General features: G+C 41.6%; 1 protein-coding gene across 1 annotated transcript in view; it reads right to left on the bottom strand.

Moving 5' to 3' along the window:
* Window positions 1-1,287: 1,287 nt before the first annotated feature.
* LOC146036909 (NTPase KAP family P-loop domain-containing protein 1-like) overlaps window positions 1,288-26,937 on the bottom strand; it is a 39,614-nt gene continuing 13,964 nt past the window's right edge. The window contains exons 3-5 of the mRNA XM_083160752.1: window positions 8,794-8,925; window positions 3,612-5,395; window positions 1,288-1,734 (exon numbers count right to left, since the gene is read on the bottom strand). Coding sequence (XP_083016878.1) covers window positions 1,426-1,734; window positions 3,612-5,395; window positions 8,794-8,925 — 2,225 coding nt within the window. The 3' untranslated portion in view covers window positions 1,288-1,425. The remainder of the gene's footprint in view (window positions 1,735-3,611; window positions 5,396-8,793; window positions 8,926-26,937) is intronic.

Here is a 26,937-nt window from a genome sequence, read left to right as displayed (position 1 = left end):
CTGTAATATTGGAAGAAGAACAGGAGTCTTCTGTTGCTCTGTTCACTTGGTTAACTGAAATAAGATATGTTTTCTTACCACGAGAAAATTCCCAATAGGGCACTCTGACTCAGCATGGATATTCATAGATGCAAAAAAGTTAAATCAGATTTTATTAGATAAACATTAAGTTATAAACTCTGATCAATGATAGTAATTACAAACATACAAAAGGAAAATATAAAAACCTCCCACAAAAACAGACCCAAATAGTGCAGCATAAAAAGAATAATATGTTTAAAGATTTAAAAGTCACATGGCTCAGTAGAGGAAAAAAATCTCTGGGGGGGGGGGGGGGGATTTATTTTGGGTACTCAGAAATTCCCCTGCATGTGGGGTTTTAGTCCAGTTTGTAATGCCAATATATATAACAGCAATATTTATCCTCAATGCACAAAATAAATATGTATATGACTTAAATGACACTGCCTAAGGCAGATAAATAATTGGCAATATACAAAGCAGTCAGTCACAGATGTGTGTGTCCTTCATTAGTGTTGAAACTACAGTTTGATTAATATAAGTCCACTACAAATGTATCTTTAAATGGAATACGTATGGACCAATGCCAGCATTCTGATAGATGGAATCCTGAAAGGGGTCAGTAAGTATACTTATCTTCCCTCTGCTCCCCCTAATGCTCACCCTTCTATCCCGAAGCCTAACCCTATCCCCCCATAGCTTAACCCTAGTCCACCCAGCTGGTGTGTAACTCTAACTTACCTAACTTGCTGCCTAAACCTAAGCCTCCCACCCCACAGCCTATCCCTAAACCTACCTTCTAAGTGCCTAATCCTCCTTAGGTCCCCTGCTAGTGGTTAAACCTAAGCCTCACCCCTCTATCCTTTATCCCAGGGTTAGCCAACTCCAATCCTCGAGAGCTACCAACAGTTCATGTTTCTAGCTCACCTCACAGGTACACAGTTGCACTCATTACTGACTGACACATTTTAAAAGATCCACAGGTGGAGCTAATTACTTCACTATGAGGAGACCTGGAAAACGTGCACTGTTGGTAGCTCTTGAGGACTGGAGTTGGCTACCCCTGCTCTATCCTAATGGTAATCCATCCTGCATATTTACATTCAGAATACATTCAGATGGGAGTCCAACATCGGCATCTTCATCAATGTTGAGATTTCTCAAGCGGTCTTGTGCCCGCAAATCGGGATCCTGGTGTCAGTATTGAATTTGCCAGCATCCCGTCAGCTGGGATTTTAACTGCTTTCCCTTCAAATGAAACATCCCATCTTCAAATGTAACTGTCCCAAATAAAGTCCTTAAAATATGCAAGTGTATATCTCATGATAACCACCACAGATTAAAGATGATCGCATCTTCAGCCCATATTAAGGGTGATCAAATTCACAATTTTGTATTCACTTGTCAGAGATTTTCATTCGAGATGTATAAAGAAATTTTGCTGCCTTTTAATAGGTTTTCCTTGGATTCAGCAACAAGTTTCGGAGCCTCCTGCTTGCTAAAAACTTGCGAGGGTACAGGGGCAGCTGGAGGCGGTGGAAGAACTCCTAGGAAGTATACACTGAATAGTGTCCAGTCTCCCAGGCCCATACACAGGACATCTTTTATCTCATTATTATCACTGTAGACCAGTGCTCTACCATTCAGATTGTGCTCTTTTATCTTCTTTCGGTACACATTAAGACTCTCTTCCCGAAATCCTAGCTTGTCCATCTAGAGGAGAAGGAAATACATGTAAGGAATATTCTATTATGAAGACCCTGCACATATCAGAATGCACTTGGGAGAAGTGAGTGTGCTGTCAACACATTTTGATTATTGGACATAGGAGGGTGAAATGTAAGGTGCTTTTTTTGGTCAAAAATGGCCAAAATCGTATGTTTACGCCGGTTAGAGTACGATTTTTCAAATAGTACCTTAAACATTTAGCAGGCAAGATTGACAGAACCAAATGAGTGCGATATGTGCATGGTTCTGTCCAAAAAAAGTGTATAAAAGTAAAAAGTTTAAAAAAAGGGGGAGGTTCTTTTCAGCCAGTCCTGGTTTCCCAAATACAGGAGAAAAATTAACTGGGGTTCCCCCTGTATTTAAGAAACCAGCACCGGGCTCTTGGATTGGTTCTGGTTCCAAAAAAATGGGGGATACCCAGCACAGCTGGGGAAACTTTTTATATAAGGTCTATCAGCTGAAATAATAACAACCTGGCTGGTCAGCCCTGGACAGGGTCCCTGGGGAATGGGGAACCCCCAATAAAGAGGTGTCCCCCCAGGCTTCAACCATCGAGGGCTAAAACCTGGGGAGATTCACAAGTCCCAGTAGGGGCATTAAAGGGCCCCTGGGACTTGTACTTCCACAGCATGACCATTGTTAATAAAACACACACTAACAATGGTACAGCTTTAAAAACATACATGCATACACACATTCACAAACACAAACATACATACTCACTGTGCCACACATTCTCAGCAGGTCGGTCCTCTTGTCTAACAACACTCCAGGGGTTAAAAAATGTTTTCAAAAATGACCTAGGCGAAACAGGCACTTGAAAAGCCACATCTGTGTATAATCAGATGTGTCTCTTCCCTGATACTGAGAGAAATTCCAATGTTGTCAGTACTGGGACCCCCCTCAAACAAGCAGGAATAAGCTCCAGAGAAGTTCCCACCCTGATTGGATGTAGCCATCTCTATGGAGATGGCTACATCCAATCAGGACTGAGCTCAGCCCTGCTTGGTTGAGGGGAGTCCCAGTGACTGATGTCACTGGAATTTCCCTCAGTATCAGGAAAGAGCCGAATCTAACTATACACACTTCAAGTGCAGTGGTTCACATACTTCATTTTTTGTTTTTGTAGCTAGTGCTACTGGACAGCACCTGCGGTGTGTATGTTTATTGGTCATGCTGTTGGACTACAAGTCCCAGCAGGCCCTCTACTGCTCTGCATGCTGGGAATTGTGTTCTTCCAAGTCCCTTGATGCAATGTTTTTTTTTTATTTAAAATTTGTACAAAAAAAAAACAATCAAGCTGGCACCCACTACCCAGGGGTGCCGGGGACAGCCCAAGGCTTCAGTCCTGGATGGGTAAAGCCTGAGGGTGGGACCTCTTTATTGGTGGGTCCCCACTCCCCCGGGGACCCCGTCCAGGGCTGACCAGCAAGGGTGTTAATGGAATCAAGACTGGTCCAGGAGCCCTATGCTGGTTTCTTAAATACAAGGGGAACCCCAGTTAATTTTTCAAAGAGCCAGGGCTCACATCATTTTTTTTTTTTTTTTACTTTTACCGAAAAACTGCACAGTCCTGCTACTAAAAAAAAGTCCCACTCCAATTCAGGCCAAATATGTATACAAACCACTTGGATATGTTTAGTGTTCGATTGCTTATATTTAAAATTTGGAAAACTTAAAAAGTCATGAATACAATAAACTATGACAGCAGATGCACAGATACCTAGTTAATTTGTTGTGTTGGTTTTAAAAAAAAACAGAATGATAGAATTTAATAACTTGTTTTTTACTTTATTTTTAAAATAGCTATAAGAAACCATTTTGAAAATTGTCCAGACATATTAATAACAGTACACACTTACCTCTTTGCAGACCTCCTCGATGTTCATGTTCAGCAAAGACAGCATGGTCAATTTGTTACTCTTCTTGGATTCCCACATGTTATTACTGCCTCGAAGAAGTTCCATTTGTCTTTTAATGGAATAATCCAAGTTGACAGTGAATGGCAGAAAAAAGTTTGCGTCTCTCACAGTGAAGTTGTTACATAATAATTTATGGAAAATCTCCGGATCCCCGTCCAGCTCCAGTAGATCTTTGATGCTTGACTTAAATGCATCCAGCTCTTCCAGCGACTTTTCAAAAACATCCCAGAGTAAAGTTCTAGAGTATATAGAATAATATTCATTAGCCCCATCTTGTTCATCCATGCATTTTCTCTGCTGTTCATCTTCTATGCACTGCAATATCCAACTAAGCCGGCATGGCCATTGGGTAGCCAGAAGCACCCACTCTGTCACCTTGTGAGGCTTTATTTGTGTTTTTGGCACATCCCTAATCATTAATCTGATGGTTATGGTGATTGTATTCACCACCCTCCTGATGTGGACGACATTGTCAGTTACATAATCTTTCATCCTTTCATCAAAAAGGTATCTGAAGGCTTCATCTATTAAGGTTTTTGTCTTTGTTCCTTTATCTGGCAGAAAGATGTTGGGTTGCCTCTGCTCACTGGAGCTTGTGACCATCAATGGAATGTCACTAACTCCAAAATCATTGTGTGGGACAGCTCGTTGGCGAAGCAGAAGCTGATCTTTTTCATTTGGTATCTCAGAGTCTATGGTTGCCCCTTCCTCTGTTTCTCGTATGAGCTCACCCTTCCCCTCAATAATATTTCTCAGGAAGAACAATTTAGTCTCACAGTCCATTTTGGGGATACAGAATGGCAATGTTATGATCCGATTTAGGAACTGATAGCCATTGTTAGCCACGCCTTTTAACATCTGAGAGCTTTCAACACATTCCACAATGATACTGGGGTCTACAGCCAAGATGGAAATAAATGGAGCATAGGGATCAGAGAGGAGAATATTCATGGCATTCAGAACTCCTACCACTTTGTCCGGCATGCACTTGTCTAAGTTTGTAATCTCTAGGATAACTCTAATTTTCTGCCTTTGGAAGACCTCCATAAGTTGGAGGTAATTAGTTATTGTCTTAACCTCCCTCTTGACATCGCTCATGAAGCCCAACTGGGAGCTCATGTCTGTCCGATTCATTTTTCGCTCAACTGTGCCCCTCTGGGTAATAACAGCATTTCTAATCACCATAATAGCTACTCTAATCATTCCTGCTGCCGAGATACCAACCACGGTTGCCCCGACACCTTCAGCGGCAGCAAGCATATCTCCTGTGGGATCACCAAATGGAAAGCCAAATATGAGAATTAAAGCACCCACGGTGATCCCAATTGATATGAGCAGCAAGGTAGCTAGCCAAAGTGGGATACATAAAAACTTCTTACTAACCCATTCTTGTTTAAGTGGGGCATCTATAATTTTGGTTTTCCTGCCAACTGCTCGAAAAACGCTGATGGGCGCTAATCCAAAGTATCTTTCAATGCCATCGCAAAGCGTGGTAACCAGCCCAGCCCAGAGTTGGTCACTGCCGGCAAATTCCCACGCACTGAACCGGATGAAGACATAACGTATGTTCTGTCGTTGCTTATGCCTCTCCGTGATGACAGGATGATAAAATATCGTAAGGAAGATGAGTTTGATGAGGTCTTTGCCAGTGCTTTTCCTTGTGTTCTGCCCATTCCTCTGGACTTCTTCCTGTTCCTTCCTCCATGTTTCTGCATATAGGTATGCTTCAATAATAGGAAAGTAAAATTAGCTTCTGCTCCTCCTACAGTGGTATCATTTTTAGAACACTATTAACATCTGAAAATGATCTATTCTACTTAGCCCTAATAGCGAAATTGGACAAAGGGAACATATACGTCTACGTACTATGGAGGTTATTCTGATCACCACGCTCCCCTGTGTGTTCGCGCAGGAGAGCGATAGTGAGCGACTCCGCATGCGCAGTGCAGCCACTTTGTGTGAGCGGTCGTGGTGAAGCAACCATTCGACATCCCGTTCGCACTTAGCAGTGCGGGTGGGGGGCAGCAGCGAGGGGCTGCGCCCATGGGAATACCCATATAAATGTGCCCGTGACGTGGCTCACATCAGCTTGCGTGCCCACTTCCCCTACAGGACTCCCATAGATGTAAGACACCACAGAGCGCCTGCAAAATAATTTGATAGTCGGCGACCATCTAATGGTCTTGTCCCCGCACGCAAGGCTGGGAATGGATGTTTATGTTAAATATCTATTTGCATGCGTGCGGGGATATTCGGCATGCGGGGGGTGGAGGGCGTTTAAATGACATACTAGGGGGAAATTTACTAATATGTGAGCTCTATTTCACGTGAGATGTTGCTATGGGCAACCAATCAGATACTATCTATTATCTTCTAGAAGGTACTACTAAATAAATAAGTAGATTCTGATTGGTTAGCCATAGCTACATCCCATGTGAAATAGAACTCTCATCTTACTAAATCCCCCCCCCCCCCCCAGAGAATGTTGACCCACTAGAACCTGCAGTGCATCAGCAAACAAATCAAATATTTTATCGACATAAAATCCTCTATTAATAATTTATTATACACATGAATCAAATAGGATCCTTTTAGTCAACTATACCTGTATTCAATCCAATGGAGATAGCATTAAGTAAAATAAAACACACAAGCTTCCTTTTCTACTCTGATCATGCCTACTTTGCTTTAGTCATGTATGGTCTTAATATGTTGTTTATTTATCTTCGTATATTTAAAGTATACCGACATAGCGGGATATTGTTTTAGCGATAAGCAGAGGCGTAGCTAGGGCGGAGCCGGTGGAGCATATGCTCCGGGCGCAGACATGTCATCTGGCGCCGGAGCTCTGCCACCGGCTCCCCCGCCCTGCTCGCCCGCTCCCCTCTGTGCCCGGCATCGGTGGGGGAAAGTAAAAACCGGCGAGCGCACACACTGCGCATGTGCCGGTTTAGGATGCGGTGCGCCAGCGCCATGACGTCACGGGGGGGGACGCAGCGGGGGATGCCGCGGGGGACGCCGGAGATGAGGAGGGGGATATTGCAGGGGCGGACCGACCGCCGGTGCCCAATGCATTAATGGGTCCGGTGACGCTGTCCGTCCAGCATGCCGGTGGCAGGGGGGACACAGCCAGGCTTGTCAGGGGGCACCTGTAATTTTTTTTTTTTATTCCAATCGCCGCGCTGCTGTTTCTGGCAGCAGCTGCAGCAGGAAGAGGCTGAAGAGCTCTATGCGCTCTTGTGCTTCCTCTTGCTGCTCAGTCCCTGTCCCTCGGAAGTGTCACACAAGCAGCACCTCAACGGCGCAAGGAGACACCACCGTAACAGGTGAGTAGAAAAATGAGGGGACAAGTAGCAGTAGTGGAGCAGAGAGGGGGGGGGTGGTGTGTGGGGCAGCGGCGTAGCTAGGGCACCAGCCTGAGACTATTTGTTTCCCCCTTTTATTCAGTGACTTTTCCCTTACACCTAGCTCCCCACAGTCACCGCCAACGTGACGGAGTGGGAACTAACCGCCCTCCCCCCCCCCCATAATATCCTGAACTTTGGGATCACCACGCCAGTGACCACTACAGGGGGAGCAGCCTGTGGTGTTCTGTTATTTGTATACAGGGGGGGGGAGCCTGTGGTGTCCTTTTATTATACAGGGGGAGCAGCCTGGGCATTACGGTGTGTGGTATAATGTTTGGCCGCGCACCCTTTTCGCCGTGCAAGGGTCCCACCTACTACAAGGGGGGGGGGGCGCGAAACATGCCCTTGCTCCGGGCACCATGGAACCTAGCTACACCACTGGCGATAAGTTATCCCAGTTATCGCCTGAAAAGCCGCTTATAGTGGGTATGTGCGCTCCCATTTCTCGAGCTATCCTATTTGAGAATGACAAAAAACAGGTGACCTGCGATATGTTAACCAGTACAAAGTGTAAATTAAAATGGGGAGATCAGCCTGTACCCACAAAAATCGCAAAATAAACATTATTACTGGTGGTGTGGCCTGGAGTAGCTTGGTGTAGGACGTGTCTGCCAGTTCTTCCACTTTTATCCTGTTTATCTATCCTGTTAGACCTATGGTGCTATTTTGAGAGACGTAGGAGCCCTTCTCCTGAAGCATTGTGTGCGCTACCCTCGCAGTGATACCCTGCAGTTTGTGACATGGCAGGTAGGAGCTGATTGGCTGGCTGTTTATCACTTTTGAAGCTTAGAGAATCTGGTCCTAAATATGGGAATTCAGTAAAAAGTGCGATTTCGAACACGTTTTGCCAAAAAATCGCACAAATCACATTTTCGCATCTCATTAAATGTGTCCGTGTGATATATAAACCCTGTGTCCGTGTGATATATATAAACCCTACTCATTTGACCATATATTTCCGTTATACTTGCTCCTGACTGTATGTTATACCATTTTATATGAATGATCTAGCTACCTCTATATATGTATATATGTTTGTTGTTTTATGTTTATTTGCAAAAAAAAAAAAAATCACTGAAAACACTAAAATAAATGCGCTCTTAAAATTTGAGGTACATGAAAACGGGTATAAGTATAAATTTGGATTAATTAAAGGCACTTTTAAAAGCCTTGCAAAAACAACCCATTACTTCCACCTGCAAGGTTAAAAATCTTGTAGGTTGTACCACTCATAAAGCCCCCCGATAAACCTGTTCCATACCTTGTACCCCCATTTCCATTGCTTTGACTTTTTTCACCGCAAATCTGACATCTAATTAATTCATTCATTGGCTAATTAAAGATAATGAAAAACTTCAAAGTGCCAAATTAGTCATAGAGGGGGTGCTGAAGGACACCCCTATAGAATCCCTATTTCTACACCAAAATAGGGATTCTCCCAAAGTTTTCACCTGCTCAGACTAGGTTAAAAGAATTTGCGATAAACCCTATGGAGAATTGTTGCATGCGAGTAATAGGATAGCTGCAAAAATGTCAGAAATACATTTCTGAAGTTTTTACCATGAAAACGGGTTATCGTATCTAATAGGATTTCCCTCATATTCTTACTGCTGCAATATGGGGTTTTTCTTTGTGTTTGCTCTGTACTCAAAATAAACCCACTGGCCTATCCTGCCACCTATGCTGCGGCAGGTTGTGGAGCACGTAATACTCACATTCCACCTTGTTGAGAAGAACCTCCTTACTTCTGCCCCATGGTGCATAAAATCCCACTGTTACGGGAGAGACAACGTAATAGAGGGCTTTGGCCAGAGAATAGCAATAGATGTCATCCTTGGTCTTGAAATCTTAAGGAAGAGTAAATGGAAATCACAGATCAAGAGGAATGGTAATATGACTAGGTGGCAATGTAAAATAACTTCCCTATTATTTATATGTAAATTGTGTCAGGTATAGAATACCTAACCATGCAAAACTAAGCTTTTGTGTGGTTTATAACAGAGGAAGCTTGCATTGCATGTGAGGCAGGACCAGAATTGGCTTTAGCAGTACATATAGTGGATACCGTAGAGAAAACAACAGAAGCAAAAAAGCCAATCTGGGGTATTCAATCCCAGCCACTATTTCTGCCGGCAAAATAGCGGTCCTTGCCTATTCAATGCTGCCATTTTCGACAGCATTGAAGGCAGTTTCCCAAAAAACAGATCCAACTTTAAAACAAGGCAGATCGGTTTTGTTGGCTGATAAACTTTTGAATTCACAGACATTTTTTCAACAATCCAAAGCTGTTTTGGCCAATCCTGAGACTTTTTGACAATGAAACATAGAAACATAGAATTTGACGGCAGATAAGAACCACTTGGCCCATCTAGTCTGCCCCTTTTTTAAACATGTTACCTCAAACCATATTTGATCCTTATTTTTTTGTAAGGATATCAATATGCTTATCCCAAGCATGTTTAAATTGTTTTACTGTATTTGCCTCTACCACCTCTGATGGTAGGCTATTCCACTTATCTACTACTCTTTCTGTGAAGTAATTCTTCCTCACATTTCCCCTGATTATTCCTCCCTCTAGTTTCAGTACATGTCCTCGTGTTCTGCTGCTCCTCTTCCTGTGAAGAATGTCTCCCACCTGTACCTTGTTAAAACCCTTGATATATTTGAAAGTTTCTATCATACCCCCCAATGAATTCCAATAAGTTTCTGTCGAGAGAAAAAAAAAACGGCCTGGGATTCCGACTGTCAGGACTTTCCGACAGTCGGAATCCCAGATTGAATACCACCCATTGATTCTAAAGGACCCCATGCTCTAGTTTTATTGGCCTGAGGACAAGTCGGACCCAATTTCCCCTGAGCTCCCCTGGCAGCTCTCCGGGAGAGCTCACTAAACGATTTGGCACTTGATGTGCCATTTTTTACATGGGATAAATTGCATGTGATCTATCCCATGTAAACTCCCGGGGAGCTGCGTGGGCAGAAGATAAAAAAAAAAAAACGGTGAGTGGCAGAGCAGCAGCGGCGGGTGCCGGGCTACACTGAGCCCCAGGGGGGTGGGGGTGACCATGCAGTGATGGGTCCCGGGCAGCGGCAAGATGGACAGTGTCTGGGAACTTGTGCTGAGCTGCAGGTGCTGTGCGCTGGCCGCACATCACCTGCAGCTCAGCACAAGTTCCCGGACACTGTGCACCCCGCTGCTGCCTGCCCAGGACCCGCCACTGCACGGTCATTCCTGGGCACTCAACGCAGCCCAGCACTGGCCTCTGAACCTGGACGTACCTGCACATAGGTGTGTGCCAGCGGTGCTTCACCACTGGCATATACTTACGGAATCAAAAAGCACCCTTGATGTGCTGCTGATGGCTCCGATCCAATATATTTCGGATATGCAGGATGTTCAATCTCTAGGGTCCGACCAAATGCGCACTGAACCGAACATCGGGTCGGATGGGATGTCAACCCAACAACCGCTCACCGCTGGACCAATAAAACATTGCAGTCATGTGACCCATAAACGATCCATAGAATCTGGGTATTTCACAAATGTGAAGATAGGCGAAGAGGTCGTGGTGTAAACAGTGTAGAGGGAGCAGTTGAGTATCTGTAACAGGACCATGGGTCGCTGGCAACAAATTGCAATGGACCTTAACCAGAACCCCAAACGTCCAAACGTCGATGGTATACAATTTTAAATTGTATACCATCAAATTTTATGGCATTGTATGCCATTGTATCACATATACAATGGTATGCGATTTAAAATTGTATAAGCACCCTAATGGGGGCTTACAATGTTAAATGCACCCCCACGCCACCCCCACTATGAACGTGAACCCGAAGCATGGCGAGCGCAGCGAGCGCGCACGGGGTGGCGGTACGTGTCCTACGACCTTTTTATACCCCCACTATAAACATCGGCGTGGAGTTGACTTTATATAGTGTGGCGAGCGCAGCGAGCCACCGAGCCCGAAGCGTGGCGAGCAAGCGCGGAATACATGTAAAGTAATACGTGTCCCCTCGTTGCGCTCGCCACGCTTTGGGCTCGCCACACTATATAAAATCAACTCCACGCCGACGTGGATAGTGGGGGTATGAAAAAGTTGTAGGACACTTACCGCCACCCCTCGCGGGCTCACTGCGCTCGCTTAGCTTCGGGTTCACGTTCATAGTGGGGGTGGCGTGGGGGTGCATTTAACATTGTAAGCCCCCATTAGGGGGCTTATACAATTAAACATTGCATAGGGGGCTTATACAATTTTAAATCGCATCGCAGTGCATCGGGTGTATGGCATGCGATGCAATTATATGTCGTGCAATCAAATACCATGGGCGCCGTGTTAGTACACAAGTACCATATTTCCTAAGTAAGACTACTTACAGGGGCAGTATGTGCATGTCCTACCAGCCGTCCAGTCTGTGCAAGATAGCATATGCTATAGTACATTGGGAATTTTTTGCAGTTAGTGGTACATTACAGATCCAGAATCAGAATATTTCTTTATTGCCAAGTGTATCAGAGATGCACAAGAAATTATTTTCCATTAGCCAGAACTTGCCAATACAGACATATAACAATTTAAAACCACAATTGTAATAATATATGACACACGTGCTATGAAATACTTCCAATGCTGCCTGTCTTAGCTAGACCAGAGGGAAATTTAATTGATTGACTGCTTGTGGAAAAAAAACTGTTCTTATGACGAGTCATTTTCGCAAACAGTGATCTATATCATCTGGCGGATGGCAATAAGTTATGGACAGGGTGAGAACAGGCTAAGAGTACCAAAAAATGCATACCAGTGCTGCCCCCCAACAAGTGCCTCTTGTGCCTAATGGAAAATGCTAATTAATTGTTGAGAAACAGTAATTTAAACAACCGAGTAATTAAGCCAGAAAGTTAGTGATAGTAAGTGCGACAGCAGACCAAAATTAACCAGAATAAATGGTAATTAATCTGTAAATGTAAATAGGACATTTCAAAGATGGAAACTCAGAATACCTGCAATATAACACGTGGCTTGAAGACTGCAAAAAAAAAAAAATCCAATGGAACGATAAGAGAATATGTATGTAAAACCAGGTGTTTGAACTTTTATTCAAGCATACATGCTTAGGATATTAGTGTGCCTTTAACTATTGAGGGAGGGGAGATTAGGTGAGGGGTAATATAGATAAGATAACATTCCTCTATTGCCTGTGAAAGGAACGGAACACACACCTGGATTGGGTGGGAATTAGCAGGGCGGGAGAGTGCCCTTGTGGTGGGCACCAAAAGATCACAATATGCAGAGGGGGTGGCACACATTATACCACATGAAATCAGTATAGGGAAGACAGGAGGATTAATAGAGAGAAAGCAGTAACTTACCACGAAACACCATGTCAGCACTTCATATAAGCAGCTCCACCAGAGGTCCGTTTACCTGTTGAGAGCAGGAGACAGCCGTATTAATGTGACCTCTCAGTCATATTAGGACCCAAGTGCTTCACAAAACCAGGCGTCCTCCCCTTTCTCCTCCCCTCACTAAAGTCTGCTCTCTGTTCTCTTGAGAAAACATTCTGAGATAATATTTAATCTCCCATATGTGTGTATAGGGAGGTGTATATATAATATAGATTAGTCCTAACACACCACACATACATCCTAACTCTATGAATACTAATGAGGCTTACTGTGATACCATAGACAAACGGTCACTTTGGTCTTGGCAACAGCTGTAACGCTCCAGTCAGGAAATGTGATATGGTTATTTTATTATACTGTATTTATAACAGATAGTACCCAAGTGCAAATCTGAACTAAAGTAGATAGCCTTGCTTGCAGAAACTGACAGCGGAAGGCATGGAACAACCCTGGTGCGTGGTTCAGAGAGGGGGAGGGGATTTAAAGTTGAGCAACAAAGGCATTTGTGAGGCTAAGGGCAGGCAGGTAAGAAGTTATGGCAAGCATATATGATAACATGAGTTTTTAGTGATTACTTAATTGTAGAGAAACAGGAGGAGAGTCTGACAGACAGGGGGCGAGCAGTGTGGAGAATAGAAGAGAGTTCTATAGGTGCGGCTCCTGAGAAATCCTGCAGTGGTTGAAATAAACGGGTATATGTCAAATCACCATTTATCCTACTGATTTTATTTAAAATGATCAAAATCCATTCACTTGCATTTTGTATATCACAACTTCAATACAGTGTATCCACATTGACCACTGGGTATCTGCATGGGATGAAGATAACATAGCAATGGTTGGAAGTGGATAATGAGGCAGCACATGAGGAGGCTGGGACATTTCTCAGCTTAATTATAGTAGTCACTTGGAAAAAATGTCAACCACATACAGGCCATCAGAAATTGTGGGGCAACACTTCTCCAGACAATCACCTGAAAGAGGGAAGATATCCTAACTTGTGCTCGAGCTATCGATTTCTTTATTAAACATAGACCTAAAAATATTGCCAAATTTACCTCTAATAGTCTCAAATTTTTGTTACTACCATGGGTTGATGGAGACCAGGTCGGGTTCAAATTAGGTCATGACGGAGGCCAAAGACAACACTACGAAGGTGAGTAATACGATTCACTATGCCACCTTATCCACTTCTTCTGTACTAACTTCAACTGATGCAGAAAAAGCTTTTGATAGGGTTGATTGGGGGGTTTATGTTTGACATACTGCACCATATGGGTTTAGACCAGACCTTTCTCCATAGAACCATGGCCCTATATGATCAACCTTCGGCAAAAATAATAAGGAATAATGGTTCCTTATCTTAACCATTTAACATATCCAACGGCACATGTCAGGGCTGTCCACTACCCCCCCCCCCCCCCCCCCCACACACACACACACACACCTATTGTTTGTACTATGTATAGAGGCTCTGGCAAGGGTAAAACGTATCAGTCTAAAAAGGATTTACTGGCTTCAATTTTGAAACCATCAGACTCCCTCCCAAACATATTAGTGGAATTCCCAAACATTCTAATTTCATAATACATTAATTCAAATAAAAAGCACTACATATTTTAGTTTATGATCATGCCAAGTAAAGGAAAAGTGGATTTCAAATTGTCAGTTACATGTGTAGGGCTCTTTCCCCTTTAGAATGAATGATCTAAATTAATAATTATAACAATGATTTAAATTGATGAAAGATGTTTAGAGAGCGCCACACAATTTTGAAAAATTAATACAATTTATTATAAAAATACACATGTGTATTTTTATAATAAATTGTATTAATTTTTCAAAATTGTGTGGCGCTCTCTAAACATCTTTCATCAATTTAAATCATTGTTATAATTATTAATTTAGATCATTCATTCTTCTGTCTTCATTGACAATTTCCAGAATTGTCTCTGGGAGCGGCCAATATCTCAATTGATCATCTTCAGTGTATATATATACATATATATATATATATATATATATATATATACACTGGGTAGTGGAGTAATTGAAAGTGATCGCGCCCGATTGTATTCTTTTTATGTTTTTACTCTTTCCCCTTTACTTGGCATGATCATAAACTAAAATAATTGGGGTTCCAATCTCAAATTATTTCTCTCAATTGTATCCTCTAAATTGTACTTCTCTAATAAGATCCATTTGTTCAGAATATCAAAAATGGTGTTCCTTACATTTGTCTTGGATAGGTAGGATAAATGTAGTTAAAATGAATTGTCCCCAAAACAATATATATCTTACAAACTATCCCCATACATATTCTTCCTTCATGGTTTCAGTCTATACAGAGTCTTATTTGTGTGGGGACATATTACTCCCCTATGTAAACATAATATTCTCTTCAGATGGAAACATAAAGGGGGCTGCAACTTCCACATATTCCTAGCTATTACCAAGCAATACTACTGAATCGAATAATACACTGGACCCATGCTAAAGACACAGAACTATGAGTGGAGGCTACACACCATTGCACCCACTGTAAAGTTTTGTAGGATAGCTCAACTACTTCCGCAGATTTCCTCAAAATTCTCCTCCCTTACCTCCTTTATTTTCAATCAAGGTTTTATTCCTGGTGTATGCTACCCACAAATATGGTTATGGTTGGGATGGGTCAGCTGATGTGTTCAAGTTGGATACCTCTTTATTATACATTCAATCCTTATGGAATCTTCCAACATCCAAATTTTGAAAATATCTTCAACTTCAACACCTAAACAATGCCACAAAAGCAATTATCCCGATCTTATGGAAATCAACAAAACATCCCTCAATAAAAGATTGGTCAAATAAAAGATACAAATCTAAAAAGATTGTCTTAGGACACAAGACTTTGATATCATACTCCTGACGGATACCCACTCCCTCGGATCCCTTCCCCTCTCTGCCTTCTCTCCCCTTTATCCTTGTTATTACATCTACCATCCTCTCTTTTCTTTTTCTTTTTTACTTTTCTGTTAAATACTCCTTGTACTATGCTTCTTTTATTGAGTTATACTTATTGGAAAATGTAATATTATGTTATTGATTACATAACTATGGTTTTCTTTATATGTTTCTGCTATAAATATATGGTACAACACTCAATTTTGAATTATAATATATCCAAATTGAAATTTCCATAATGTTTATTTTTGAAAATGCCCACTGTTTACATGTAGGACTTATTATTTAATAAAAAAAAAATAGATTGAATAAAAAAAGAGAAATCTACAAAGAAAAAAAATAGGTGAAAAATAAAATGCTTGGAGATTGATCCAAGTCTGGGGTCAGAGGGTTGTTTGAATATCAAGACAAAACAAGTGTAACTTCTGTGTGTACTGTATGAGGAGTGTTTATCAGTAGAGTGACTTATGGAGGGTAAGTGGGTGGCTCAGGAATGTGATAAGTGTGTCTAAAGAGTTAACTGTTCACTTAACAATGAAATACTTTCTTGCACCTGGTTTTGAATTTAAATATTTTTCTCCTTTATATCCAGTGGGTGAATAGAACATGACAGCTTTGAAATATGGCAAATTTACCACTAAAAGTCTTTATTATATGCAGTGTTCAGAAAGTAACATGGATGCAGCAAACAAATCTGAACTACTGTAACCCTTCCATTAGAAGCAAACATTTTTTATTGCTGGTACTACAGCAGCCCGGCTTTCCGCCAACCTTCGGGGACACACACACACGCCGATGCCGGCTCCAAGGTGTGCGGCGACGGGAAGGTGGTGGGGGAGCGACGGCTGTGCTGCCGCTGCACCATGGTCGTTGGGTTAATGATGACCTTTCTCAGCCAAACATGCTGGACGAGGGAGGTGGTTGTTAATGGCGCACTGGAGAGCGCATAGTTAACGACAGTGCGTGTACACACTAGGCGATATTGTCTGCAATATCGCTCAGAAATACATCTAGAGATAAAAAAACCTTGCACATGGGCTTGAACCCTGGAACTCTAGCAGCATATTAACAGAGCTGTAACCACTAGCCTAGCATTGCATTTATTTATTGCTTGAAGTTTAATTAATACACAATGTTTTCAAGAATTGTGTGGCTTTAACTCATGTTTAAATATACTGTCATTGTAAATATCATTATTATGACTTTTAGTTTTGAACAAGGATAACATTAAATTATATATGTATACATAATACAACTTTCATTGTTCTAAATATGATGCAAAAGACTCATAAACTTTTATTATCTAAACCTAGATTTGAACCTTAGACCCTGACATCAGATTGCCAGTGATGTAACCACTAGCACCATAGTAATGAGGCTTAGCTAGGTTTATATACTTTATTTATACGCTTCTGATGTGTTTGTAAGATCTCCTAAAAGATAAGTCTACATACAGTATAGAGATCAAGTGATTGCAAGCCAGCTGACATCAGCCAAAAATATACAGCCAATGGTTAGGATGAACATTTTTATTTCTATTTTGTATAATATCTTTATATAGCCTAATAAGTGATTTGAACCAGGTTTTTAGAATAGGAATGGAATATATTGGAGGAATGCTCTCCATTTTCTGGTAAAAAAAAAAAAAAAAAGCAAAATGTAGCTATTATTGTGATAAAGGGCCCGATTCAGACCTTTTTGGCTTTTGGCTGCATTATCGTCATCTGTGCGAACAAATCCAGAGATGGATATCCATTACTGACTGTTCGCAAGGTGATTTACAGCCTGGGGGAGTTTTTAGACGGAATCCAGCATTTTCTAGTGTTGCCTAAAAACGAAGGTGGGCCCGGCCGGGTGTGGTATGGCGGTCCCACAGGGGGAATCCCGGCAGTCAGTATGCCGACGTCGGAATCCCGACTGCCAGTGCTCCGACAGGGGGGTGACCGCAAAGAAGCCCCTTGTGGGCACGCTGTGCTCACCACATTGCGGGCTCGGTGGCTCGCTTCCCTCACCACGGGTTCTTTCCACCCTCTATGGGTGTCGTGGACCCCTACAAGGGAGAATAGGCCCTGTGAGTCGGGATTTCCCCATGTCGGAGCACCGGCAGTCGGGATTCCGACATCGGGATACATCCGATGGGCAGTCATCCGGCACCTGGCCTGGTCACGGGGAGGGAGGGACACTGACTTCAGCAGTGGCCTTCATCTCACCACAGTGATCGGAAGTGATGAATAGCAAAGATCCAACGTTACTTAAATTTATTGGGATACACTAGGTAAGGAAACACTGGACATGTGGTGATTTTATTACATCTTTATTACAAAATGAAGCTAAATGGATCTTAAAATATTACAGCCATTAGGTTTATATATAGATTTCAATCTGTAAAGCTTTTTATAAACATACAATTTAAATTCACATTACAGCACATTTTACAATTAACAATTTTATACCTTTTAAAAGCTATACAAGAAAAAAGAGCACGTGTTTGCCACCAATTTTTACATCATTTCCTGGGAGCTGGTTCCGTTTTTAAATAAAGTTTGATGAAAAATATTTTAATAAATAGACTGAATACCAGCAACCTGATCCATGACTTAGTGCCCAGTGCATGAAACGTGTTGGAGGGAAGCCTGCAGAGCCCGCTAGCAGGGACTACCGAAGGACTGGAGACAGGAAGTTACAACTGTCAACTCCCTGAGCAGGAGCTGCATCTGAAAGCCGCTCTACAGACCCGGCAAAGAGTAAGAGAAGGTTAGTTCATTACTGCCCGTCACTAGTACGGCTACTATACAGTGTCCAAAAAGCATGGAAAACTGCAAAAATTCAAGAAAAGAGCTTTAAACACATATGCACAGAGAGCTCTTTGTTTTTACATTTTTATTGCTAGTTATTTACCCCTACAGAGCTGTCATGCATTATTTAAATGGCACAGAACTGCTAAATTGAAATTTTCTGTAAATTAAATCCATTTACTGTTATACTTGAGATTTGATTCATGGCTTTGAACATATACAAAGAATATGAGCTAATTGATCCACACAGGTGAATAAAATAGGCAATTAGTGGACCCATAACAGTTGTTGATTGACCTTCACTGACTTAAAGGAATACATACAGATAACTGGCATTCTGATGGAGAGAATCCTGACAGGGCCTGGTAAGCATACTTTCTTTTTACCCCTCCCCCCTCACACACCCTAACCCTCCCTTCCCGCAGCCTAAACCCCCTCCCCGTTAATGTCTAACCCTAATCTTCCTGCTCTATAGCTTAACCCTAACCCCCTGCCCCCACCCGCAGGCTAACCCTCCCCACATAGCCTATCCTAACTGTTCAGTGTCTGACTCTAACCCTCCCTCTCAGCAGTCTATCGCTAACCTCCACACCACCCCCGCACCCTAATCCCCCGCAAGTGCTTAAAACTGCCCCCCCACACACACACACACTGCCTAATCACAACCCACCCATAAATATGCATTGGCATCTCCAATGATGTTGGTATTTCGGTGCTGGTCTTCTGGAGGCATCGGGTCAGATGGGATTTCAAGACATGAGATTTGGTCTGGTTAATCTGTCTGAATCAGGTCAAATCGGATCAAATCTCACTAGTGTATGGAAGCCTTTTGACTGGTCTAATATAACATGCACTCCTAATAGTAAGTGTTCTCTTATATTAGATATCTAGGGACAAATGTAATAGGGTGTGATTTTATAGTAACATATTTTTGATTCTGATGAAAATCGTAAGATTTAAACGTTTATCCTGCACACCTAGAGACTCTGTGTAGTTATTTCATTATGCTGTGAAAACCTATTGAGTGCTGCCTGCTTTGGTTCTGTGTGTATATATATATATATATATATATACATATAAATATATATATATATATAGCAGTGGAGGTGTCATAATCAAGACAAAAGTCAGGGATCGTATAATAATGTTTCAGTTCTTGTTGAACTTTTTTCAAGTTTACAAAGTTCAACAAGAACTGAAATGTTGTTATACGATCCCTGACTTGGGTCTTAATTCTGACCCGAATGCCGCCCCTCCACTGCTGTAAGTGCTTCTCTTTTGTGAAGGCACCAGGGACTGATTGTCATGAGCCACCGCTGGGGATCATTATTTTTATGTCAGTTTCTGTGAGCTTTCCAAGATTATGTTTCTGGTATGGGACTTGCTGGTGGCCTCCTTTGGTAAATCTGTGCTATTGCAGCTCTATTCTGTGTGATTGTTTTGCACAAGGTTGTCGCTTAATTAGTGCGTTACTTTACATCAGCTGCAGTAATTTCAGGAGGCCTGTGCTTTTCCAGCAATCCTGATTGGTTCTTGTTCCCTTGATAGTCTCTGCAGACCCAGAAGCTGAGGCTGGTTATAGCTTCCGCTTCTTATGACAAGCTTCCAGCTTCTTGTTCACAACTTCCAGTTACCAGTTTCTTTCTCCCAGCAGTCTGGTCAGTTCGGTCCATCTGCTGCCTAATGTTCCCGGTTGGCTTCCCTGTGCATGCATCAGCGTCCGGTCAGCGTCCAGCTTCTGTCCTAGCTAATATCCTGCCTCTCTTCAAGTTCCACTTGCTCCTGGCTTCTTTGGTTCCTCTGCTCCTGCTATCGCTCATTGCCAGTCCTGCTCCAGTTCCTGGAAATGGGAAAATGCTGGAGACCCGGGTTAATTTCTATACCATTTGTCCTGTTGTTATTTGGTGGACTGTATTTTTCTTTATTTTGATAGTCACTGCTGATCCATATCCCTCTGGGATCTCCTGGGTTCCCCGCAGGTCTGCGCCATTTGTTTATTGTTCCCATTTATGGTATTTCTCTGTATCTTTGTGTGGTTTTGCTGTGCTTTTGTGTGGTGTATATTGTGTTTTGTGTGGTGTCATTTTCTATTGTATGCAACGCAGTCTCCCATGATATGCAACTAGGTCACTTCTGTGTTTTGCTCCCTGGTTTGTCTGTAGTCGGCAGAGTGCCGTTAGTTAGTTTTGTATCCCAATCAGGTCCCTTTAGTTAGTTATCCTCTTGGTCATCTCCTTCCAGATTCTGTTACCTTGTAAATACGCAAGACCTGGTAGCACCTGAGTTAAGGCAAACAATCTGTCTTTCCAAACGTGGCTATTATAGGCAAAGTCCTAGTTCTGCAGGTATCTGCCCTCTTCTAGGAGGGGCCAACAGAGGCAGAGTAGGGTGCACCGTGGCTGTCTTAAACAGCAGTCACAACTGTGGGTTCACACCCAAAAACCATAACACTGATAAGGTGAATGTTGATCATTTGGGAGTGCCTTACCTCTGTTTTGTGTATGTGTAATATAGGTAAAAAGGTAGCTTATCTTTTGAGTTGGAGGAGGTTGAACAATACCCAACGTGGTTTGTCTAGTAAGCCTCCAGGCAACTGGGACGAACTTACGCCATTCTGTGTGACTGATAAAATTTGTGAGTTCACTGTTAATTCTCTACAAATCTAGAAAAAACTATTTGGCATTTTACAAAACAAACTGCACTTTTTCCGAAAATCACACATTTTATAGGATGTGAATTTCGGCAAAAAAATCTTACTTTTTGTCACGAATTCGCACATTCTGACCTGGCAATTTTTGTCACACTTCATACAACTCTCAAATTTAATGGGATGCGATTGGAATGTTACTGAAAATCACCAAACAAATAGACCAGGTTTTGACAGGTGAATTTGACAGAACCATGCACAGATCATTGATGGTTCTGTGTTCAAATATGTGTAAAAGTAAACACTTAAAAAAAAATAGGGGGACAAAAAGCATAGGGTTCAGAAAGAAAAAACTTTCAAACCATTATAAGAACTATTTCAGTTCAAAGTCACTATTGTGGCCCCATGTATTCAATTTCAGTTTTGGCCAATCTACTTGCCACATCTCTATCTCTCACATCTGTAACTCTAGTTTTCAATCCCAAAAAAAACAGATACATAGGCAGGGGAGGGAGCAGTTATGTTTTGCCTTAAAATGGGCAGATAATGCATGGGTTTCTACTCCATTTTTTATATTCCGCACATGTTCTGCAATACGGGTCTTCAAAGAACGTGACGTGCGACCGCTAAAAAATTTGTTGCATGAACATTTAATTGCATATACCTCATTTTGGATATTAAATGTGATGAAGTCACAAATTTTTGCTACCTTTCCATTTATGACTACTTCTGTGGTTTTGTTTTTCCGCCTTTGATCTGTCTGCATGGCAAACATAGGCCACACCTATAAAAACCGACTGATCTTATGCTACCCGGCCGTCCTAAAGGTTTCAGTCGACTAGATGTAAGCTTCTTTTTCAGATATGGCGCATTTTTGTAAATGCATATAGGTTTGTCTGGAATAAGGTCTTTTAATATCGGATCTTTTTTTAGCACTAGCCAATGTTTCCCAATTGACTTTTCAATTTCTTTGTGTCTAGAATTGAAACCTTTAGTTTCATTAGGTTTACTTTTTAATGTGATTGCGGTCTTGCGGACTATTTCTTTAACATTCTGGATAGTTGTCTCCAGGAGATTAGGTTCATAGCCGCAGGCCAGAAATCTTTCTTGCATTTCTTTAATCTGAATATCTAGGATTTCTGGTTCAGCACAATTTCTTTTGAGCCTCTTAAATTGGCCACTTAACTACCTGCACGGGTGTTAACAGAAATTTGTGTGGACATACTTCACCATATGCCATTCTGTTTTTATTCTTTTTCATGGACAAATATATATATGAACATTTTCTACAAGGACCTTTCCTTAGTCCGTCCGACGACTAAGGAAAGAAACATCCCACTAATAAAGGGAAGTATTGTACATTGTTTGTAAGCGCTGGGAGGTTTCCACTTAAATTTGTGTGGATTGTGTGTTTTTTGAGGAGCAGTGTCTCCTCGTTAAGTGTTTTTGAGACCTACTAGCAGCTGCGCCCAAGGTTGATCCATTTGCCTGTTTTTGTATTCTGTGACTTCACCAATTTTTGGTATCACCGTTAGGCTGCATTTAACATGTTTCATGCAAGAGATTGTAGATTGTCAAAAATTCAGAATGTGTTCAATAGGACTGAATATATAGTCGATCTCTATGATGATGACTTAGAGAACATTATGGAAAAATTCGAGCAAGTATTAATTAAGGATTGTAAAACCTGGTGGGAAATTGCCACTCTGGAAAAATATCTTTCCCATAAATTAATTCCAAAGGGGCTCAAAAGAGAAAAGCAAGCATCATTTACCACCTCAGATAAGGAATTTAAAAATAAAAGGAATCTGATTATTGATGAATGCTCTTTTGCTCTCTTGCAGTTAATCATCATGAGAGACAAAAAGAACTACAGAACATTGAAAAGGAGATAGCCAAATATAAAGAATTAGTGGCACCATTCAATAGTTCTTCTGAATATAAACGATATGAAAATAGGATTTTCTTGAGCACCAGTAAAATAGAAAAGATGTTAGCAACACAAAAATTTAAAAATTTCACAGAGATAGTGATATTAAAAAGTCTCAAACAAATGTGGTAGAAGAACCCCTGACCCTCCATCAGATGAGACCTAGAAATCTAAACCTCAAATATAAAAATAAAAATGGAAACAATAGAGGTTATTACCAACCACTAGAGCCTAACAGAGAGATTAATAGAACAGAAGGGAACCAATGGATGAGGAACCCCACCAATTTACCACAGAGGTTTAGAAGAACAAATTATGGGGGCAATAGCTACTCTTATAATAGGAATTACTCTAAGGATAATTCTTGGAGACAACAGCAAAAGAATCACTCTGTCAGGAGAGAAACAGTGAGAAATAACGTAGACCCCCAATGGCGGAACCGTTTTTTCAGCTTTAGATCAAACACCTAAAACCCCTTTTTTAGACAGAGGAGGTTGGAGGAACCAGCAAAAATAAAAACTATGACCAAAAGAGGAAAAAGAGGAGGTAAGAATAAAAACTCTAGAAATAGAGAAGCAAAATGTAAACATAATAACAGAAAAAGGTCAAAGAAGGGACAATTGGGTGTTGAACTTGAACATCAACAATTAAAAATGACAAAAATCTATAACCTTAGTAAACACATTCTAACTAAAGAGGAGACGTCACTGTTGGGCAAAGGTTTAAAATTTGCCCCAACTAATGATATCCAACCCTTCGAAACTTCCTAGATATACAGCGTTTTGTAAGAAAATTAACAATTAAGAATTTTTTTGACAATAAAGAAACTACTAATGAAGATCAGATTGCAGAAAATACCCAATTCAGACTAAAGTCTGTTTTTCCCCCAAACATCTAAAAGGTCCTTATATAGAAACCTTCTGTACATTATTGCAAGATGATATAGAAAATCTTTCAAAAAGTGGTACCAAATATAATAACAACCTCACGGCAAAAGAAAGAAACCCCTTAAAAAAGAAGACAATAGTCTGATTGTTAAGCCGGAAGACAAAGGGGGAGGGGTGGTCCTCATGAATTTAGAGGTCTACAAAGGAGAAGTCTACAGACAGCTTAAAGACGCAAAAGTCTACAGCAAACTAAAAAAATATCCTACAGAGGCCACTGTAATTAAATTAAAAACCCTGATAGAAATATTATGTACTAATCAAACCATCACCGAGACACAAAGTAAATTCCTAATTCCAGAGAATCCAATAACCACAGTAATATATGTGTTACCGAAAGTACACAAAAGTCTAGAGAACCCGCCGGGGAGGCCCATTATATCGGGGGTGGCTCCCTGACGGCAAATCTATCCCAATTCATTGATCCTCATTTACAGCCGCTGGTGATTAAAAATCGCTCTCACTTAAAAGACACAGGTGATTTCCTAAGGATTCTTGAAGGAATACAATGGCAAGAAGGTGATGTGTTGGTAACTGCCGACGTGTCATCCCTATATACCATCATCGACCACAATCATGGTATCGATGCCATTAAAAAGGCTCTATTACAGTCAAATGTTAGTCCATCATTACAGGACTTCATTATAGAAGGTATTACCTTCATTTTAAAGAATAATTTCTTTCTTTTTAAGGACGAATTCTATGTACAAAACACAGGGACAGCGATGGGTTCAAGGTTTGCCCCCAGCTACACTAACCTTTTTATGGGGGAGTGGGAGTCCAATACCATCTGGGCTAATGCGAGCTGTGGGACGAACCTTGTGTCCTTCGTCAGATACATAGATGACACCTTTTTTATTTGGCGTGGTAGTGACACCGATTTAGATCTATTTTGCACCTCGCTGAATGAAAAAAAGATAGGAATATTAATTTATGCTCTGAAAAAAGTCGGGAGAGCATCAATTTTCTGGACATCACAGTATATATTAAACACAATAAAATGTATACTAAAAACTATATGAAACCCACTGACTCTGGTACCTACATACAGGTGACCAGTTGTCACCACAGGAACTGGTTAAAGTCCATACCTAGTGGCCAATTTAAGAGGCTCAAAAGAAATTGTGCTGAACCAGAAATCCTAGATATTCAGACTACAGAAATGAAAGAAAGATTTCTGGCCTGCGGCTATGAACCTAATCTCCTGAAGACAACTATCCAGAATGTTAAAGAAATAGACCGCAAGACCTTAATCACATTAAAAAGAAAACCTAATGAAACTAAAGAAAACAAATTTGAGTTTGCCTTTGTGACAGGTTTCAATTCTAGACACAAAGAAATTGAAAAGTCAATTAGGAAACATTGGCCAGTGCTAAAAAAAAGATCCGATATTAAAAGACCTTATTCCGGACAAACCTACTGTATATGCATTTACAAAAACGCGCCATATCTGAAAAACAAGCTTACATCTAGTCGTCTGAAACCTTTAGGACGGCCGGGTAGCATAAGATCAGTCGGTTTTTATAGGTGTGGCCTATGTTTGCCATGCAGACAGATCAAAGGCGGAAAAAAACAAAACCACAGAAGTAGTCATAAATGGAAAGGTAGCAAAAATTTGTGACTTCATCACATGTAATATCCAAAATGAGGTATACGCAATTAAATGTTCATGCAACAAATTTTATATCGGTCGCACGTCACGTTCTTTGAAAACCCGTATTGCAGAACATATGCGGAATTTTAAAAAATGGAGTAGAAACCCATGCATTATCTGCCCATTTTAGGGAAAAACATAACTGCTCCCCTGCCTATGTATCTGGTTTCTTTGGATTGAAAACTATAGTTACAGATGTGAGAGATAGAGATGTGGCAAGTAGATTGGCCAAAACTGAAATGGAATACATTTTTTATTTCAAAACTCTGTCTCCAGGGGGCCACAATAGTGACTTTGAACTGAAATGGTTCCTTTAATGGTTTGAATGTTTTTCTTGTTATCTGAGGCATTTTCATTTTAGTATATACTGCGGCACGATCAAGATAAATGAAATATGACATCTGTAACAGAGCCTTCTACAATTTTTAACACCGTACTGTATATTTTCGTATTATCTCTGTATTGTAAAAATGTCATTGGCTCTGTACTGTAAAAATGCTTCCCTTTTTTAAATATGTATCATGTATTTTATTATGTATTCATTGTGTGACTGTATTTAGTGTATGTATAATGTGGGTCATTGTTCCTAAACAATTTTGGGTACTCTTTACCTAGCACGGCGCCCATCGCGGCCATCGCGGACATTGAATGCACTAAAAAATCGGGTGCGACGCGACCGACGCGATGCCCGCGATTTTCCATAGGGAACAATGTTAAATTTCTCAATTGACCCAATTTTTCCATAGGAATCAATGTTAAATGGCCCACAGAGGCCAAATAGGCACCCTAAAGTGTGAAATGGCCCCCCACAATTGTTAACGCCACCCCACGATCAACGTGAACCCGAAGCGTGGCGAGCGCAGCAAGCCCGCGAGGGGCGGCGGTACGCGTCCTACGACCTTTTCATACCCACACTATCCACGTCGGCGTGGAGTTGAGAATAGAATAGTGTGGCGAGCGCAGCGAGCCACCGAGCCCGAAGCGTGGCGAGCGCAGCGAGCCCCGCGAGGGGACTTGGATACCTGTGAAGCCCGCGAAGGGACGCGTTTACCTGTGAAGGTATCCGCGTCCCCTTGCGGGGCTCGCTGCGCTCGCCACGCTTCGGGCTCGGTGGCTCGCTGCGCTCGCCACACTATTCTATTCTCAACTCCACGCCGACGTGGATAGTGGGGGTATGAAAAGGTCGTAGGACGCGTACCGCCGCCGCTCGCCACGCTTCGGGTTGACGTTGATCTTGGGGTGGCGTTAACAATTGTGGGGGCCATTTCACACTTCAGGGTGGCTATTTGGTCTCTGTGGGCCATTTAACATTGTTTCCTATGGAAAAATCGGGTCAATTGAGGCATTGAACAGTAAAATCGGGTCAATTGAGAAATTTAACATTGATCCCTATGGGAAATTGCGGGCATCGCGTCGGTCGCGTCGCACCCGATTTTTATTGCATTCAATGGCCGCGATGCCCGCGATTTTTTTACCTGCGATGCCCACGATCAAAATCGTGGGCGCCGTGCTAGGTAAAGAGTACCCAATTTTGTA

The sequence above is a fragment of the Crinia signifera genome, chromosome 9, assembly GCF_055691185.1.
Source record: "Crinia signifera chromosome 9, ASM5569118v1, whole genome shotgun sequence".
NCBI lineage: Eukaryota > Metazoa > Chordata > Amphibia > Anura > Myobatrachidae > Crinia > Crinia signifera.
This window is presented reverse-complemented; position numbering and strand designations above follow the sequence as displayed.